Raw genomic sequence first — 16,465 nt, 5'->3', positions numbered from 1 at the left:
TAACGGGATGGCCTACACAGCACCAGGTTTACTGGCGTCTGATGGGATTCATCTTTCTCAAAGGGGAAAGAGAATCTTTGCTCAGGAGCTTGCAGGGCTCATCGACAGAGCCTTAAACTAGACTTGAAGCGGGAGGGGAGTAATATCAGGCTTGCCCGAGAGAAGCTGAGGGACAACGTGCCACGGTTAGAGGGAGTGGGTGCTAGAGAGGGCACTCAGCCTGTGTCTCTGAGATGTGCAGGGTACACTGGGGCACAGCTGAAGTCGAACAGAGTTGAGCTAGGGGATAATGAGGCAATAGGAGCCAGGAGGGAAATGCCAGTGAAACCCCTCAAAGCACACAAGGGGTGTTCCTCTGTGAAGGAGACACGGACGACAGCCCAGCTGAAGTGCCTCTACACCAATGCACGCAGCATGGGCAACAAACAGGAGGAGCTGGAAGCCATTGTACACCAGGAAAACTATGATACGGTTGCCATCACAGAAACATGGTGGGATGACTTGCACAACTGGAGTGTGGCGTTGGATGGCTATAAACTCTTCAGGAGGGATAGGCAAGGCAGGAGAGGTGGTTGGGCAGCCCTGCATGTTAGGGAGTGTTTGGATAGTTTAGAGCTTGATGATGGTGACGATAGGGTGGTGTATCTATGGGTAAGAATCAGGGGGAAGGCCAACAAGGCAGATATTGTGGTGGGAGTCTGTTACAGACCACCCAACCAGGATGAGGAGACAGAAGAACTATTCTATAAGCAGCTGGGAGAAGCCTCATGATCGCTAGCCCTTTTTCTTGTGAGGGACTTCAACCTGCCGGATGTCTGCTGGAATTACAATACAGCAGAGAGGAAACAGTCTAGGAGGTTCCTGGAGTGTGTGGCAGATAACTTCCTGACACAGCTGGTGAGGGAGCCAACTCGGGAAGGTGCCCCACGGGACCTCTTGTTCACAAACAGGGAAGGACTTGTGAGCCATGTGATGGCTGGAGGCCGTCTGGGACAGAGTGATCACGAAACGATAGAGTTTTTGATACTTGGAGAAGCAACGAGGGGGGTCAGCAAAACTGCCGCCTTAGACTTCCGGAGGGCAGACTTTGGCCTGTTTAGGAGACTGGTCGACAGAGTCCCCTGGGAGGCAGCCCTGAAGGGCAAAGGAGTCCAGGAAGGCTGGACATTCTTTAAGGAGGAAGTCCTAAAGGCACAAGAGCAGGCTGTCCCTAGGTGCTGAAAGACGAGCCGGCCGGGAAAGAGACCGTCCTGGCTGAATAGAGAGCTTTGGCTAGAACTCAGGAAAAAGAGGAGAGTCTACGACCTCTGGAAGAAGGGGCAGGCAAGTCAAGAGGACTACAAAGGTATAGCGAGGTTGTGCAGGGAGAAAATTAGAAGGGCCAAGCTGAGCTAGAGCTCAATTTGGTTACTGCCATAAAAGACAACAAGAAATACTTCTTCAAATACATTAGAAGCAAAAGGAGAGCTAAGGAGAATCTCCAGCCCCTAGTAGACGGGGGAGGGAACACAGTGACAAAGGATGAGGAAAAGGCTGAGTTACTTAACGCCTTCTTTGCCTCCGTCTTTTTAATTGTAAGACCAGTTGTTCTCTGGGTACCCAGCCCCCTGAGCTGGAAGACAGGGACGGGGTGCAGAATGAAGCCCCCACAATCCAAGGAGAAATGGTTAGCAACCTCCTACACCACTTAGACACACACAAGTCTATGGGGGTGGATGGGATCCACGCAAGGGTACTGAGGGAGCTGGCAGAAGTGCTCACCAAGCCACTTTCAATCCTTTATCAGCAGTCCTGGCTAACCAGGGAGGTCCCAGTTAACTGGAGGTTAACAAACGTGACACCCATCTACAAGAAGGGCCAGAAGGAGGATTTGGGGAACTACAGGCCTGTCAGCCTGACCTCGGTGCTGAGGAAGGTTATGGAGCAGATCATCTTGAGTGCCATCACACGACATGTACAGGACACCCAGGTGATCAGGCCCAGTCAGCACGGGTTTAGGAAAGCAGGTCCTGCTTGACTAACTTGATCTCCTTCTATGACAAGGTGACCTGCTTAGTGGATGAGGGAAAGGCTGTGGATGTTGTCTATCTAGACTTCGGTAAAGCCTTTGACACAGTTTCCCACAGCATTCTCCTGGAGAAACTGGCTGCTCATGGCTTGGACGGGTGTACGCTTCTCTGGGTAAAACACTGGCTGGATGGCCGGGCCCAAAGAGTGGTGGTGAATGGAGTTAAATCCAGTTGGCGGCCGGTCACAAGTGGTGTTCCCCAGGGCTCTGTGTTGGGGCCAGTCCTGTTTAATATCTTTATCAATGATCTGGATGAAGGGATCGAGTGCACCCTCAGTCAGTTTGCAAATGACACCAAGTTGTGCGGGAGTGTTAATCTGCTGGAGGGGAGGAAGGCTCTACAGAGGGACCTGGAACAGGCTGGATCGATGGGCTGGGGCCAACTGTATGAGGTTCAACAAGGCTAAGTGCAAGGTCCTGCACTTGGGCCACATCAACGCCATGCAACACTACAGGCTTGGGGAAGAGTGGCTGGAAAGCTGCCTGGCAGAAAAGGACCTGGGAGGGTTGGTTGACAGCCGCCTGCATATGAGCCAGCAGTGTGCCCAGGTGGCCAAGAAAGCCAATGGCATCCTGGCTTGTATCAAAAATAGTGTGGCCAGCAGGACTAGGGAAGTGATCGTGCCCCTGTACTTGGCACTAGTGAGGCCGCACCTCGAATGCTGTGTTCAGTTTTGGTCTCCTCACTATAAGAGAGACATTGAGGTGCTGGAGCGTGTCCAGAGAAGGGCAACGAAGCTGGTGAAGGGTCTAGAGCAGAAGTCTTATGAGGAGCGGCTGAGGGAACTGGGGTTCTTTAGTCTGCAGAAAAGGAGGCTGAGGGGAGACCTTATTGCTCTCTACAACTACCTGAAAGGAGGTTGTAGAGAGGTGGGGGTCAGTCTCTTCTCCCAGGTAACAAGTGATAGGACAAGAGGAAATGGCCTCAAGTTGCACCAGGGGAGGTTTAGACTGGATATTAGGAAATTTTACTTCACGGAAAGGGTTGTCAAGCATTGGAACAGGCTGCCCAGGGAAGTGGCTGAGTCGCCATCCCTGGAGGTATTTAGAAGACGTTTGGATGAGGTGCTTAGGGACATGGTGTAGTGGTGGTCTTGGTAGTGTTAGGTTTACGGTTGGACTCGATCTTAAAGGTCTTTTCCAACCTATACAATTCTGTGATTCTGTGATTCTATGACAGTAAGCTGGGGGAGAGCATTGATTCGCTTGAGGGTGGTGTACTTGGCAGTGCTAGATCAGCAGTTGGACTTGATGATCTTAAAGGTCTTTCCCAACCTAAATAATTCTATGATTCTCTGATTCAAGGAGGAGACCCCAAGCTGCCCCTCAGATTGGTCACATTGCACTCCACTCATTGTTTTTTGTGAGCCTGAGCTAAAGGTTGCTCCAGTTCCAGAGAGCTAAACTGAAATTTATGGTTTTCAGAAAGCTAACCAAGAATAACGGCAGAGGATAGGAAGTGGCACAGCTCTAGCCTGCCTGCAAGTAAATCCCATATGTGCTATGATTCGTAAGCAGGAGTACTGCAGCCTACACTGTGCTGCTGACATAACAGACAGACGCAACCATCCGCCACGTTCTCTGCTGTGTTTTCTGGGTTATCAGTTGGCTTCCAGCTGAGAATTGATTCCCAGCCTGCAAATACTGTCCCTGTTGGTCAAGTTCACTAACTCCACATAGGCCGTGAGGATATTTTTAGGAGTGCTGGCCCAAAGTTAGTCACTGGTTCTTGTCAGTCTTCTGCTATGCTCTTTTCTGTTTTGGGAAATTATCTGTATTGTCAGGGCAGCTTGAGCATCCATGGGAAGCAAACCAGATACTTTTCACATTCGGTACTTCTGCCAGAGGACTATGCTACATTCCCCGTCCCATCCTTCTGAAGACAGCTGCTTTTCATAGCTCCTGATGGACCAGCTTGACCTTAGAGGTGCTATAGGAACCTCATATGGACTTGGCCAACTGCAGAAAGCTGTTTGGGTGCGGTTGTTTTGGGTGTAGGTTTTGGTAGTGGGTGTTGGGGGCTGCAGGGGTGGGAAGAGGTCCAGGGCTGCCCTGTGCCAGACACAGTTCCAGCCAGCTCCACAATGGACCCACTGCACACCAAAGCTGAGCCAGTCAGAGGAGTTTGTGGCCTCTCGATGAAAATGTATTTGTGAAAGGGCAGAAAATGCCAGAAAGAGGAGGGAACAAAAGACTGAGAAAGAACCGAAGGTCAGAGGAGGAGGAGGTGCTCCATGAGCAGGCACCCCCCTGAAAGGATTTCAGCCAGTGGCTAAGCCCACACTGGAGCAGGTACACCTCTGAAGGGAGTGCAGCTCATGGAGGACCCACACTGGAGCATAGGAAAAGAGTGAGAAGGAAGGCGTGGCAAAGAGAAAGCACTATGTCCTGACCCCAACCCCCTGCACGGCTTGTTGCCTCACTGGAGAAACGGAGTGTAACCTTTGATGATAGAAAGGTGGGGGGAGAGGTGTCTGGAGTGGAGTTGAGCCTGGGTGTGAAGTTGAGCCTGGGAAAGAGAGAAAGGTGATTGAGATGTTTGTCTTTTTTCATTTCCTGATACCCAAACCAGTAACTGAATATTTCTGCCAATTGGCAGTAAATTAAGTTAAATTCCCCAAGTCTAATTTCTTTTGCCCATGACAGCAATTGGTAAGTGATTTCTTGGTCTTTATTTTGACCCATGAGTCTTCTCCCTCCAGTTCCTCATGTTTCCTCCCCCTGTCCCAATGGAGGAGGAGGAGGGAGCGAGCATCTGTGCTGGCACCTGGCTGGCAGTTGGGGTCAACCCACCACAGTGATGCAGAGAAATGAGGTATGCTCAGTATCCTGCCAAATTTTAGCACATTCTTGGAAAACACAGCCCCTCTTTTAACTCTTTCCTACCATAAATTTTCCAACAAGCTTAAAGTTTAAAAGAAAACTTTTCAAAACGACACTCTTTTCCTTCAAAATACATTTATTTCATTTCTTGATACAAGAATGGTAGAATTTGGCTTGTCTAACTTTAAGGATGGCATTCAACCTAACATAAATACAGAACATGGAGTACAAGTCATGTTCCTAGAGAAGGAGGAAAGACAGGCTATATAGCATCGCATAATGACAATTCTATCTTCAAGCAACTGAAACCACCGCTGTACTGATAAGACTTTCATGACCTGTAATGGGAACTCAGACTCCTGCCTAGGGTTTTCTGAATCTGATCCCAAGCTTCTTTCAACTAGCTGATTCTTTTTCCTTTCTCAATTTTTTTTCCCCCGTTTCAGCCTCAGGTTTCTTCTTCTTTAATTTTGCATTACTGTTGTCTGACATTTAACTTTTCCCTTCTTCTTTCCACTGAACTGTCTTTCCCTCATCCGTTAGATCTCACAGTTCTACTTAAAGAAGCTTTAATGGGACAGGGATTAAGACTGGGCAGATAAGAGGTGTGAAGTTTTCTCTTTGTCCTGGGCCTACTTATAATAGTGCATTTTTTTTGCTGATGGTTTATACACATCTTGGAATTCACACACAGCCTTGATAATATTCTGCACCAGAAAGCAATCATTAGAGGCTTTCTCTGTTCCCTTAGTTGAGAACAAATAATATTGAAAAGTTGTTTTGCTTCAAAGGGCATTTTTTCCTATTTTGAGACACTGTAATTTTCTCTCATTTTTTCTCCCCTTTTTTCAGGTTTTCCTGTTTTGTTCCCCAGTCCTACTCTCTTTATTTGATAATTACCGATGTCCTAAGCCGTTCTAGTCTCTCCCTCTCTCAGCCCTGACCTCTTGGCAGAGAACTTTGATTCTACAACCCATTTGCTTCAAAATTTCCTTTTACAGTGCCTCCAAAGGGACAGGGATTAAGACCGGGTGGATAAGAGGTGTGCGTGTCCCTTCCCTTTTGGATAGAAATGGGCAAAACATTTCTGCAGGTTCCTTTCCAAGCCTTAGAGGCATTCTCACCATGAGAGCCATCTGCTCTGCTTCATAAAAGTTCACTTGCCCTTCCTCCAAGTCCAGAAGCACACCAACCACGGAATTACGCATCTGCTGCTTCTCAATCCTGCAGTCTCCTTCGCTAGAGAAAATCTCTCCCTGGGACCTGTGCAGAGCCCAGTAGTCCTCCCCAGGAAGTCCTCCCCAGGAGTCCTCCCCTTCCTCCTCCTGTCTCCCTTTCTCCCTCACCACCCCCAGCACCCAGTCCTGCTGCTGGCCCACCTCCACCTCCCAGTAGTGCTTCCCAGCTGCAAACCCTTCCTTTGCCACCAGGATAGGGACTGTGGAGGGAGTGTTTGGGCCAGCAGGTTCAGACGCGTGGCTCTCCACACCTGGAGCCCCTGGCACCTGCAGCTCCAGGACTCGGCAGTCAGGATTCACAGTAATGGGAACTGGAGGGAAAACGAGAATCATTTGATGAGCAGAGCGGCTCAGGGACCTCTCTCCGCATGGGGCAATGGGTTGAAGCGTTTGAGGGTCTGAGTGGTCCTGGCATGATTCAACAAAGAACTTAAACATTCCCCAGAACAGGGCACGCAATCACTGATGAACCGAGAGGTACCTTGGAGCTGTCACAGCCATGTCCTTTCTCGGGGCACAAGTCCACACGCTTTACAATAAATCTCTCTTTCTCTTTTCCATACGGCCATCTGTCCTCTCCAGAATTGTGTCCACACCCCACCCCAGACTTTGACATCTTTCAGCAACTCCTTTTCTCAGTCTTCCCGACTGCCACATCCCAGCCTCATTTCCTGTTAACCAAGCCAGGCATATTCCTGTGACTCCAGCTCAGCTGGTATATCTCTAACATCATGGCATTGTCATTTCAGGGTAGCTTGGACAGATGGCTGTTGTATTTTCACACCCTTCCTCCTGCTAGCTTACCTGCATGGCTTCTGGCTTCCCAGAAATCTACAGAAAGGAAACAGAGAGTAGCATTTTATGAATCTATTGGGCAGTTAGACACTTGTCAACCTACAGTATTTCTTTCTATTGATGTGCAATTATTGTCATTACTGTGATTCTGCCCCAGTGTTGACTTTACTCAATGCACCAGTACATATAGCAATAAAATAAAACTTCTAAACCACTTACCCAGCTCAGCTTTGAGTCGCTCTGAAAGGGAAAGATGTTGCAGTTATTAACAGTTATTTTGTGAAGGGTTTTTCAAAGTCAGACAACCTCAAACAATAGAAGGTCAAGCAGTGCCATGAGTCTGCATGAGGACTTTTTTTAATCTGTGTGTTTTAAATTTTTGAGACATCGTTGCAAGGTGAGGGACACAAACTGGGCCTCTAGAGAAGGCCTGTATTTGTTTACATTTAATAAGCATTTTAGAGGACATTAAGTCAGCCAGTTGGGCTGTGTGGAGGAAATTAATTTCTTGGCTGTCATGGTAATGGTTCAGGTGGGTGTGATTTGTAAGGAAAAAACACATGATGCAACATAGGTGTCTGTAGCTTTGGTGTAGTTTTTAGGTAAGAAAAACTTCTGGCAAGGAGGATTTTTCATAGTCCAAAGAGGTCTTATAGCAAGCTGTGTGACAAATCTCTTGAAGGAGAAAATCGAACCTCACTGTGAAGAGATATTTGCATTGGCTTCACCCTCATGGATGACATAGTCAGGCTCATCTGAACACTTGCTTTATTTTTTATGGGGTTTATAAAAATGTAAGATTTATACAAGATGTTTTCTTACCAAGGTGATGTCTCTTTTCAGATGTTACTGTAAAAGAATAACTTTAATAAGGGAAATGAAAACTTGAGGAGATAACGATTAAGAGGTGAGATCTGAAGGAAATAATTCTATCGCTGTGCACATACTGAAATGATTTTTTCCTTTAAAATTTGCCATGTGAAAACTTGTCAACTTAAATTCTTAAAAGCATATGTTGTGGATAAAGGTGTAAATTAACACAAATATACTGCACTGTATCTATGCTCTAGAGTGATGGCACTCTTTTTTTCCCTTTTCTTACCCTTCTTCCCTTAGTTGTACACCTCCAGTGCTGTCTGAAATGTGCCCTGGGCAGAAAAACCTCATGACATCTCAGCAGAATCTAGATATGCTAGTATAAACAGCTGAATTACAACCCAAATTAACATAGTCAACATAGTTTGGTATGCAGGCTTAGGTGACCAAATGCAGGTGTCTATTTTTGAGTTCTCAAGGTGCAACTAATAATATTGCTGATCAATATTGATGGCACTGATAGTATCCTCCTTATTGTGGCATAAGTTGTCTAATGTTATTTTTATACTGCGTATTCACAGGCACAAGCTGTCTAATATTATTTGAAATGCCCTAAAGTCTCCTGCCTGGTATTCAGGAGGCCTACTCATCCAAAAGGAGTTGATCTCCAGGAGGGTCTTCACTGTATGGGTTCCCTCCAGGTGGGTATCTCAGTTGAGGGATGAAGCAGGAAGAGAGAGGGAAGCATGACATGGAATTTTCCTTAGTACTTATTTTGTATGTAGCTGAACATCTAAGCCAATATTTCTCAGGATACAGAGTCCGAGCCGTACATTTTTGCCTTTGTGATGCTAGTTACAGCTGTTTGAATAATTTGACCAGAAAGTGAAAAAGAACAGGAGCAGCAGTAGGTCAGAGCTTCAAGAAATCTCAGTACAGTTAGCAAGACTCCAGGCAGAGAGATTACACAGAAGCAGAAAAGTATCACAAGCCTCTTGGACGTAGAGCCACACTAAATAACATTTTTTAGCAGTGACTAAAAATGAAATAGAAGTAACAATCATTTGAATAAAGGCAAGCTGCTATGCTTCTTTATGAAGAAGCTTATTTTAATTCTCTCATATATACCTACTTGTAAGTGTTGATTAACGTTGTCTTAATTGTGGAACTATATTTACCTCCTTTGTTTGTTTTCTTCTCTAATTCTAAGTTGATCAACAAACAAAACAAAAAAAGGAAGGAAAAAAAACGCATTACTGGCTGGTCAGTTGGTTTAATTTAGAAGTTAAAAATGATGAGATGAGCTTTTAAATTATTTCATTGTCCTCAATTACTAAAGCTCCAACAAGTTATTGGAAAATGGATCATTTTTGAGTTTATAATCAACTTGAAAACAGGTCATAAAAATGTTTGTTAAAGGGAACAGACACATCCAGAAGTGCTTCATGTAAAAATCTACATCTCATTTGCTCTTTTGGGGAAGCAAATAGTATGCACCCTAGAAGTACTAAAAGGAACAGGAAAACTGTATTCTTACCTAGTTCTATCTCCAAACATTCTTTTTCTGAAAGAAATTATATATGATTATTAATGTCTACATTTCAGTATCAGATTTAAAAAGTTTAATTACAATGTTTTCTTGAATACTTTTACTTTCTTTTTCTTCAGTAATATATTAACAAAGGACCACCCATGATCAACTTAATCTATTTGGTGAGGTAAAGAAGGTTGAATTACATGGAGAATTAGGAAGTCAAATAAACAAACAGGTAAATTAGCACACAAATTTGGAGGAGACTTTAACTGGCTAGAGAGATGAGATGACCTTCATCTGATCTCTGTTAGGTATCTACAAGATGAATGTCTCTTATCTCATCTAGTTGCTTTGTTGGTCTCTCTCAGTCAATGTAGGAAGTCCATCCCCCACCTCCCAAGTCTTCTTCCCAATAATTGCTTTCTCAAACAGTTTGAATCTGATCTCTCTCTGAATGTTCCTGTTTCTCTTAGCTGACTACAAAGACAAGACTCTCAGGAAGATCCTGAGACTTCTATTATTTTAGAAACTTAAAGAAATTGAATCTCCCTGGTAAGTTGAAAGGCCAAAATGAGATAACCAAGCTCCTCTAGACTATGTCTTGTTTACTGTTATTATTTGGCAAGAAATTTATGCTGACAACACACAGAATTTGCAGAAATTGCAGCAAGAATTGTTACTTGTTTCTTCAGGCTAGACTGTCTGCATGAGAGGATCACAGTCAAAGCCATGGGGTGCAATTTAGCAGTAAACATTTCAAGGCTTGTTATTTAATTTTATTTTTCTCTAATAATCTTGGGAATTATTAGCAGGTTAAAACAGAGGAGACAAAAGATCAGAATACATGGATTACTGTGATCCAGCCATGAAAAAAATGGAGCATAAACCTGACATAGAACAATGGCATTTTCAGAGCAATTACAGCATTGATAAGGTTATACCTAAAGATATTAGTGCAATCATACTAGATCACGGTGTATCAGTATGTTCACCATCTTGCAAGCATCAGAGGATTACCTTGAGTGATTTACTCTGCTTCAGGCTACCTATGGAGGGTTCTATACTTTATAATTATAAAAGACAATGTGACCAATTGTCATCGAATCCTTTATGGCCATAAGGACTGCTACTTTTGAGATTTATGTCCAAGAAATCAAAATGCCCTAGAACAGTGCATTTGATTTTATGCTTTCAAGATATCCTCACAGTTTTCAAGGAGCATTTACCTGTTACCATGTTATTCCTCGATCTTACTGAAAAAAACCAAAAAAATTACAATATTAATTATTCACTATCTCAAAACAATAAAAAATAAATTATACCAGTCAAAGGATCTGGAATGATAGTTGAAAGTTGAACCCATCAGTTCTGTAGAAAAACTAAGTCATTTTAACAGAGGGTTATTTGAATACCAGAAGACCTTAGAAATACATGAAGAAAAAAGAGCTACTGGAACAGAAACCATTTACTGAAGAAGCCCCTCTATAACCTCACATCTGGAGAAATGCTAGAGGCAAGGAGAGCTTCCACATCCAAGTATGTAGGCAGATTAAAAAAGTTTGTATTGGGCTCATCAGCTGATGTTCACATTTCAGTATGGGGTTTTTTATTATTATTTTTGTCTTGAGGAACAGTTGAGTGAGCTCTGGAGCAATACAACCCATTGACTGTATTGTTGTATTGGAGTCTATGCAACAGGAGAGTACCCCAGTTTGTCTGTGCTGACAACAAGATCTGCCTATGAGTGAAAGAAGCAAAGCTCCATGCTTAAGCAGCAGTGACCGTACTCAGAGCTAAGCAGTGTCTAAACACCCCCACTTCACCTTGGTCCTCTGAAAAACTGAAATACTTAAATATTGATCATGCCTGCATTATTATCACACCTATAAAACTGCTTCTGAGACTGTTGCTGGCTCAGGAGCATAAACTTTTCTCCTAAAATATGTTCATGTGGGTTTCGCTGGTTCACTACTCACCTGCTTCACGGGATTGTGTAAAACTACCTGGAAAAACAAAGGAACTTTTAAATTTTTTTATTTTTTAAACAAGACGTCTATTGAGAATATTGAAATATAATTTCAAAGTTTCTCATTTTAAAATGAGAAATTTTTCAAAAATCCACTATTCTAAAAGCTAAAGTCATAATCTGTGCCTGTAAATATCTGTGATCATACAAAATGGCATCTCATAGTAGTGACCTTCCTGTAAAAGATTCTCTGTGCATTCACACGCATGCAGCCCCCACCCATACTCTACTTTTAATCATACATCTGTTAATTTTTTCTCTATCCATCCCTCTCATTCTCATGTTTCTTTCTGAATCTGATGTTAAAATGTTAATTAGGTTTTCATTAACTGTATTTTGCATTGTAGATGAAAACTTCCATATCACCTGTTGTAGGTGGAAATACTTACTGTTTAGTTTATAACCTATAGCAGCAATAACAGCTATATTAACAAATAAAATTACAAGGAAGGCCGTCATCCAAGGTGAAGTGGAAGGAAAGAAGACATCTGTAAAATATAAATGGTGTTGCTTTCACTGAATGTTTGTGAAACAGCTATGACAGGCTCCAGTGGCCAAAGCATACGCATCTAGTGCCATTTCATTTGCTGTAATGCATCCTTTACAGTCTCCTCCTGCCACCCCTAAAGGTTGCAGGTCTCCCATGAATCCCAAAACATCCATATGTTGCGCCGCCAGCTATTCTGGGCCATCAGAGATAGTATTAGATGCCTGTGTGCAGGCAATCAAACTGTTCTCTTACACTGCATACACCCATACTCGTTCAGACTCAGACTGCCATGGGTAGAGGCATGTTTGGAGAAGCTACCTCTTTATGAGGGAGATGTGCTGAGCAGTCCATCTCTGAGGCCAGTATTTGCACTGTTGAATTACAAGATTAAGTTTTCAGCAAAGCAGAACTGTCTTCAGTGACATTTCAGATGGAAAAAGAAGGATCCTCCTCTTCCCCTTTTGAAATAAAATTGCCTACTTTCCAGACAAGGAATCCAGACCAGAGGGAGGCACATGCTGAAGCTCAGAGTAATCGTGGTGGTGTTAGTGAGAGAAAAAGAGATGGGAGCAGATATTCAGCATTTCCTATCGGCATACGCCAGCTGTGTCCGGTCATTGTCCTGGGTACCCTGCCAGCATTGTGTAGGGCCTTTGTTCTCCACATGGGCACTTCTAAATCCTTCCCTCTCCAAAGTGGCATAGTGCTCTCAAGTGGCAGCTAATGAGAGCTCTGCATTAGTATTTATAGCTAAGATGTATCTTGACTGTAACAAGTAATCTAAGACATAAAGATGGACTCCTTGTCATGTTATCCATCCAAACACTAGTAATTTGTGCTTGGGCTGGGTGTCCAGAATCACTCCAAGGTCAATGGAGAGACAATAGACAGCAGCCTACCAACCGGTCCAGAGAGCAATTGATCCTGGAGGTCACTCACCTGAAATCAGGACTCGGGATTCACACATTGCATTGAGTAAGTTATTGACTACTCTGCAGGAGACTTCCTTGTCAGATCCTGGTTCGAGATTCATGGAACTTACAACATCAAAAAGACCTGAAGAAGTCTTTGTGCTTTGGGTGGTCACTTCCTCCTTCCGTGTCTGTCCTTTGCTGTTCAGCCAAACTACCTTGGGCTCTGGAAACCATCCCTGTGACTTGCAGGTGACGCCAATGCCCTGACCCACATGACCATCCAGGAAAACTGAAGACTCATCACCTTTAGCTATAGAACAGCAAACAAACAAGCTCCAACAAACAGGAGACAAGATATTCTCTCACCAAACAGTGCACAGTGGGAAGGTCTTCCCCAGATTTATCTAGAAACACAGTGTGTAAATTCATCAGATTTGAAATTTTAGTTCTCATTAAATTGCTGGTAAATACCTCTTCCTAAAATGCGACATTTGTACGTAACTTCCCTTTTACAGTCCTGACAGAGACAGATCTTTGGACTGATTTTTGTTATCTCCACGAACAACTGGAATTAAAATAAAGTAGCATTGCACTGACTGGAAATTTGTTGGTAAAGCAAAGTTGGATGACACATGAATAGATGAAAAGTGGAATACCAGACAGAAAATGAGATTATGTGTAGGGCAAGAGCATGAGAAATGGTTTGCAGTACCAAATGCAGTTTCAGTCAGGCTTCATTTGCTTCGTCTCTGCAAAGACAGTTTTGTTTTACCCTAGGATTCATCTCTCTCCTACCTTTTAATGTTTTAAAGCTAACATGTTGCCTACACTCCCTCTGTAAGACATGGCAAAAAGACATCTACGACTATTCAGAGTCTGCTGGCAATAGAGGTAGCCTAAGCTATAGCAGAGGCTGGTCTTTCACATGGCTAAGAGCAAGTGACATGAATCCAACCCATTGGTACCCCATAGACCTTTCTGATGTTATACTATGACTGAGGAAGAAATAGCAAATGCCTGCCATTCCACTCACCTGCCACATTCAGGTCAACCACCACTTCATCATACCAGTTCTCAAAAAAGACACTGCAGATGTATTTCCCTTTGTCTGAGAGCATGACATTTTTCAGGTGAAGAGACACGTTTCCCTTATTAAATTCAGACTGAAAAAAATTTGTCCTGCCCTGGTATGTCTCGTACTCATGAACTGGATTGTGTGTGTTTTTTCCATAATAAGTGGTCACATCACTTATTTTTTCGGAGTTTCCAGTAAATACCCACTGAACGGAAAGTCTCTCAGGGATTATCTTATCTTTCAGCTGACAGGGCAGGATGACTCCTTTTCCAATGACTCCAATGACAGGCTTGTCAGGAGGAATAATTTTATACTGGCCTGCAAGAAGATATAGGTGTAAATCTTACCAGTCATAGAATCATAGAAGTTGGAAGAGACCTTTAAATGTCATCTAGTCCAATCCCACTACAGTAAGCAGAGGCATCTTTAATTAGATCAGGTTGCTCAGAGCCCCCTCCAACCTGACCTTGAATCTATGGGGCATCTACCACTGCTCTGGGCAACCTCTTCCAGTGTTTCACCACCCTCATCGTGAAATATTTCTTCCTTATATCTAGTCTAAACTCCCCTCTTTTAGTTTAAAACCATTACCCCTTGTCCTATCACTACAGGCCCTACTAAAAAGTCTGTCCCCATCTTTCTCATAAGCCCCCTTTAAGTATTGAAAGGCTTCAATAAGGTCTCCCCGGAGCCTTCTCTTCTCCAGGCTGAACAACCCCAACTGTCTCAGCCTGTCCTCATAGGAAAGGTGTTCCATCCCTCTGATCATTTTTGTGGTCCTCCTCCGGACCCGCTACAACAGGCCCATGTCTTTCCTGTACTGAGGACTTCAGAGCTGGATGCAGTAGTGTCACAAATGTTCTCATTAGCACTTCCTGTAGGAAACTGGAATACATACAGGTATCTGAATGCAAGGAAAAGGAGCTATTCTACTCTGGTAAAAATCAATAAATCAGAAAATGCTCTGGACTAGGATGCTATCTCAAGAGCAAGTTCCATAATCTCCCACTGTAAAGGCTAGTTTACCAGGCATAGACTGATGGGACAAGAGGATTGGAGAGGAAGATATCCCGTGACAGTAATCAGATCACATCTCCGTAGGTCCATATGAACATATACAAGCACAGTTTTGTAAGTGAAGGCCCCTGCCATCCTCTGCCATCCTTCACCACTACCACTTATCCTTAGAACATAGTGTAACCTCAAGGAGATGCTGCTGAAAATACTGAGCTCAGTCTATAGACTGTTTCAGATGTAGAAATGGCATGTCTATCATGCAGAAAGCCTAGCTCATTTTGTAAGGCTGGAGCTCACAAAGGCAGGATTTTGCCTACCCAATTTCAGATGTCCATAATCTTCTCACTAGAGTGTCTGCATTCAGTGATGAAACACACCACAGTAAGTACATTTCATTTCAAATGCACGCAACTTGTTGCAAAATGGTTGTTAGTGAAAAAGGACAAGCTTAGTGTTGAGGTTTAACAGCAAAAATACTAATGGCCCTTTACAGAGCTTACCTTTCCCATTCAGTTCACTACTCTAAAGTGGGAGATACAAAAAGGAACCTAGGCTTTCTCAGCATGATAAAGTGACAGGGTCAGCCAAGCTGAAAAATGACTCAAAAAATGAGAAAGGAAGCTCCCTGAAAAACAGTCATGGGGGGCTTGTGAATCTATTTATAATCCCATGTTGAAGGTTTAAGTGAGTCTTTAGTATTGCTTAGGCCTTGTGCCATCTGCATGATTGAAGTGTATTAAGATTTCATATAATGCTACTCTTTGGTTCTGACTTCAGAAAATTAGTGGAGGGAATGGTGAGTGTCTGCTATATATATAAAAAACCAGGTATTGCTACAAATACGTTGCAAATAAAATATGCATTGCCAAAAAACCCCCCACAAATCTACTTTTTTTTTTTTTACTTCTAGATCTACCCATTAGCTCTGGAAATCAGATATCTTTTAAAATCAAATTGTTATTAGAACAAAACCTAGATTTACCTGTGACCAAATGAGTTATCTGTAGGAAAATAATGATGTGAAGAGTTGTTGCCTGCTGATATCGGGAACCCATCACCTTGCAGTTTTGTCGGACATCAATAAGCAAATCTTACCAGATTCCTGTAATCTTTTCAAGGACAGAACAGAAAATGGGAAGAAAGAATCAAACTAGAGCCATACATTTCTCTATATATCACTGTACGTGGAGTGACACAAGGACAAATCCTCGAAGTGTTAGGTACCTTGGACTGAAATTAGGAAAATGACAGAATAAGCTTCTTTTAATGGAAGTCAGTCAATTAAGCTGTGATTCTAAGACTTATGCTTGGCCACCAGAGAAAAGAGAGGTATTTTTGACAGTCTTAGAAGGACACTATATTGGATCTTAAGGGCACTTCACAGGCCTGGTCCTCAAGTGTCCATGAGACACTCAGTGTTCAGAAAACTTCTAGCCAGGATAGCAACATTTTTCTAGATGATGTGAGGCTAAATCTAAACCCAATAGGATGCGTCTAACTTCAGGCAAGTGAGACCATGAAGCAGACAGGAGCCTTTAAAAAGCTAATTCATTTCCAAGTCCTGCTAGAAAGCATCTACTGTGCACTGAAACTCCATATGTTGTTTCTCTTACTCATACTTGCTTGATCAAAACTTCTGCTGACGTTGTTAGTTGGAGGAAGAAGCTAG

The 16,465-nt window shown here is 43.3% G+C and overlaps 1 protein-coding gene across 1 annotated transcript; it reads right to left on the bottom strand.

The window, feature by feature from the left end:
• Nucleotides 1-5,886: 5,886 nt before the first annotated feature.
• LOC140644640 (butyrophilin subfamily 3 member A2-like) lies at nucleotides 5,887-15,851 on the bottom strand. Its single transcript, XM_072847662.1, has 7 exons — nucleotides 15,779-15,851; nucleotides 13,738-14,097; nucleotides 12,730-13,014; nucleotides 11,690-11,788; nucleotides 7,144-7,164; nucleotides 6,934-6,960; nucleotides 5,887-6,440 (listed from the first exon to the last, which is right to left on the bottom strand). Exons 1-7 carry the CDS (start codon nucleotides 15,849-15,851, stop codon nucleotides 5,887-5,889), a joined length of 1,419 nt encoding a protein of 472 aa, XP_072703763.1.
• Between the last annotated feature and the right edge of the window lie 614 nt (nucleotides 15,852-16,465).

The sequence above is a fragment of the Ciconia boyciana genome, chromosome 28 (assembly GCF_034638445.1).
Source record: "Ciconia boyciana chromosome 28, ASM3463844v1, whole genome shotgun sequence".
Taxonomy (NCBI): domain Eukaryota; kingdom Metazoa; phylum Chordata; class Aves; order Ciconiiformes; family Ciconiidae; genus Ciconia; species Ciconia boyciana.
This window is presented reverse-complemented; position numbering and strand designations above follow the sequence as displayed.

What these genes read in the sequence shown, in the direction of transcription:
- LOC140644640 (XM_072847662.1), bottom strand. Translation starts at nt 15,851, where the DNA reads ATGGGTTCCCGATATCAGCAGGCAACAACTCTTCACATCATTATTTTC. An exon ending in ATCCCGAGTCCTGATTTCAG is followed by an intron (nt 11,789 to 12,729) that starts GTGAGTGACCTC and finishes TATATTTTACAG; the next exon opens with ATGTCTTCTTTCCTTCCACT. An exon ending in TATAGGTTATAAACTAAACA is followed by an intron (nt 7,165 to 11,689) that starts GTAAGTATTTCC and finishes TTTCCCTTTCAG; the next exon opens with AGCGACTCAAAGCTGAGCTG.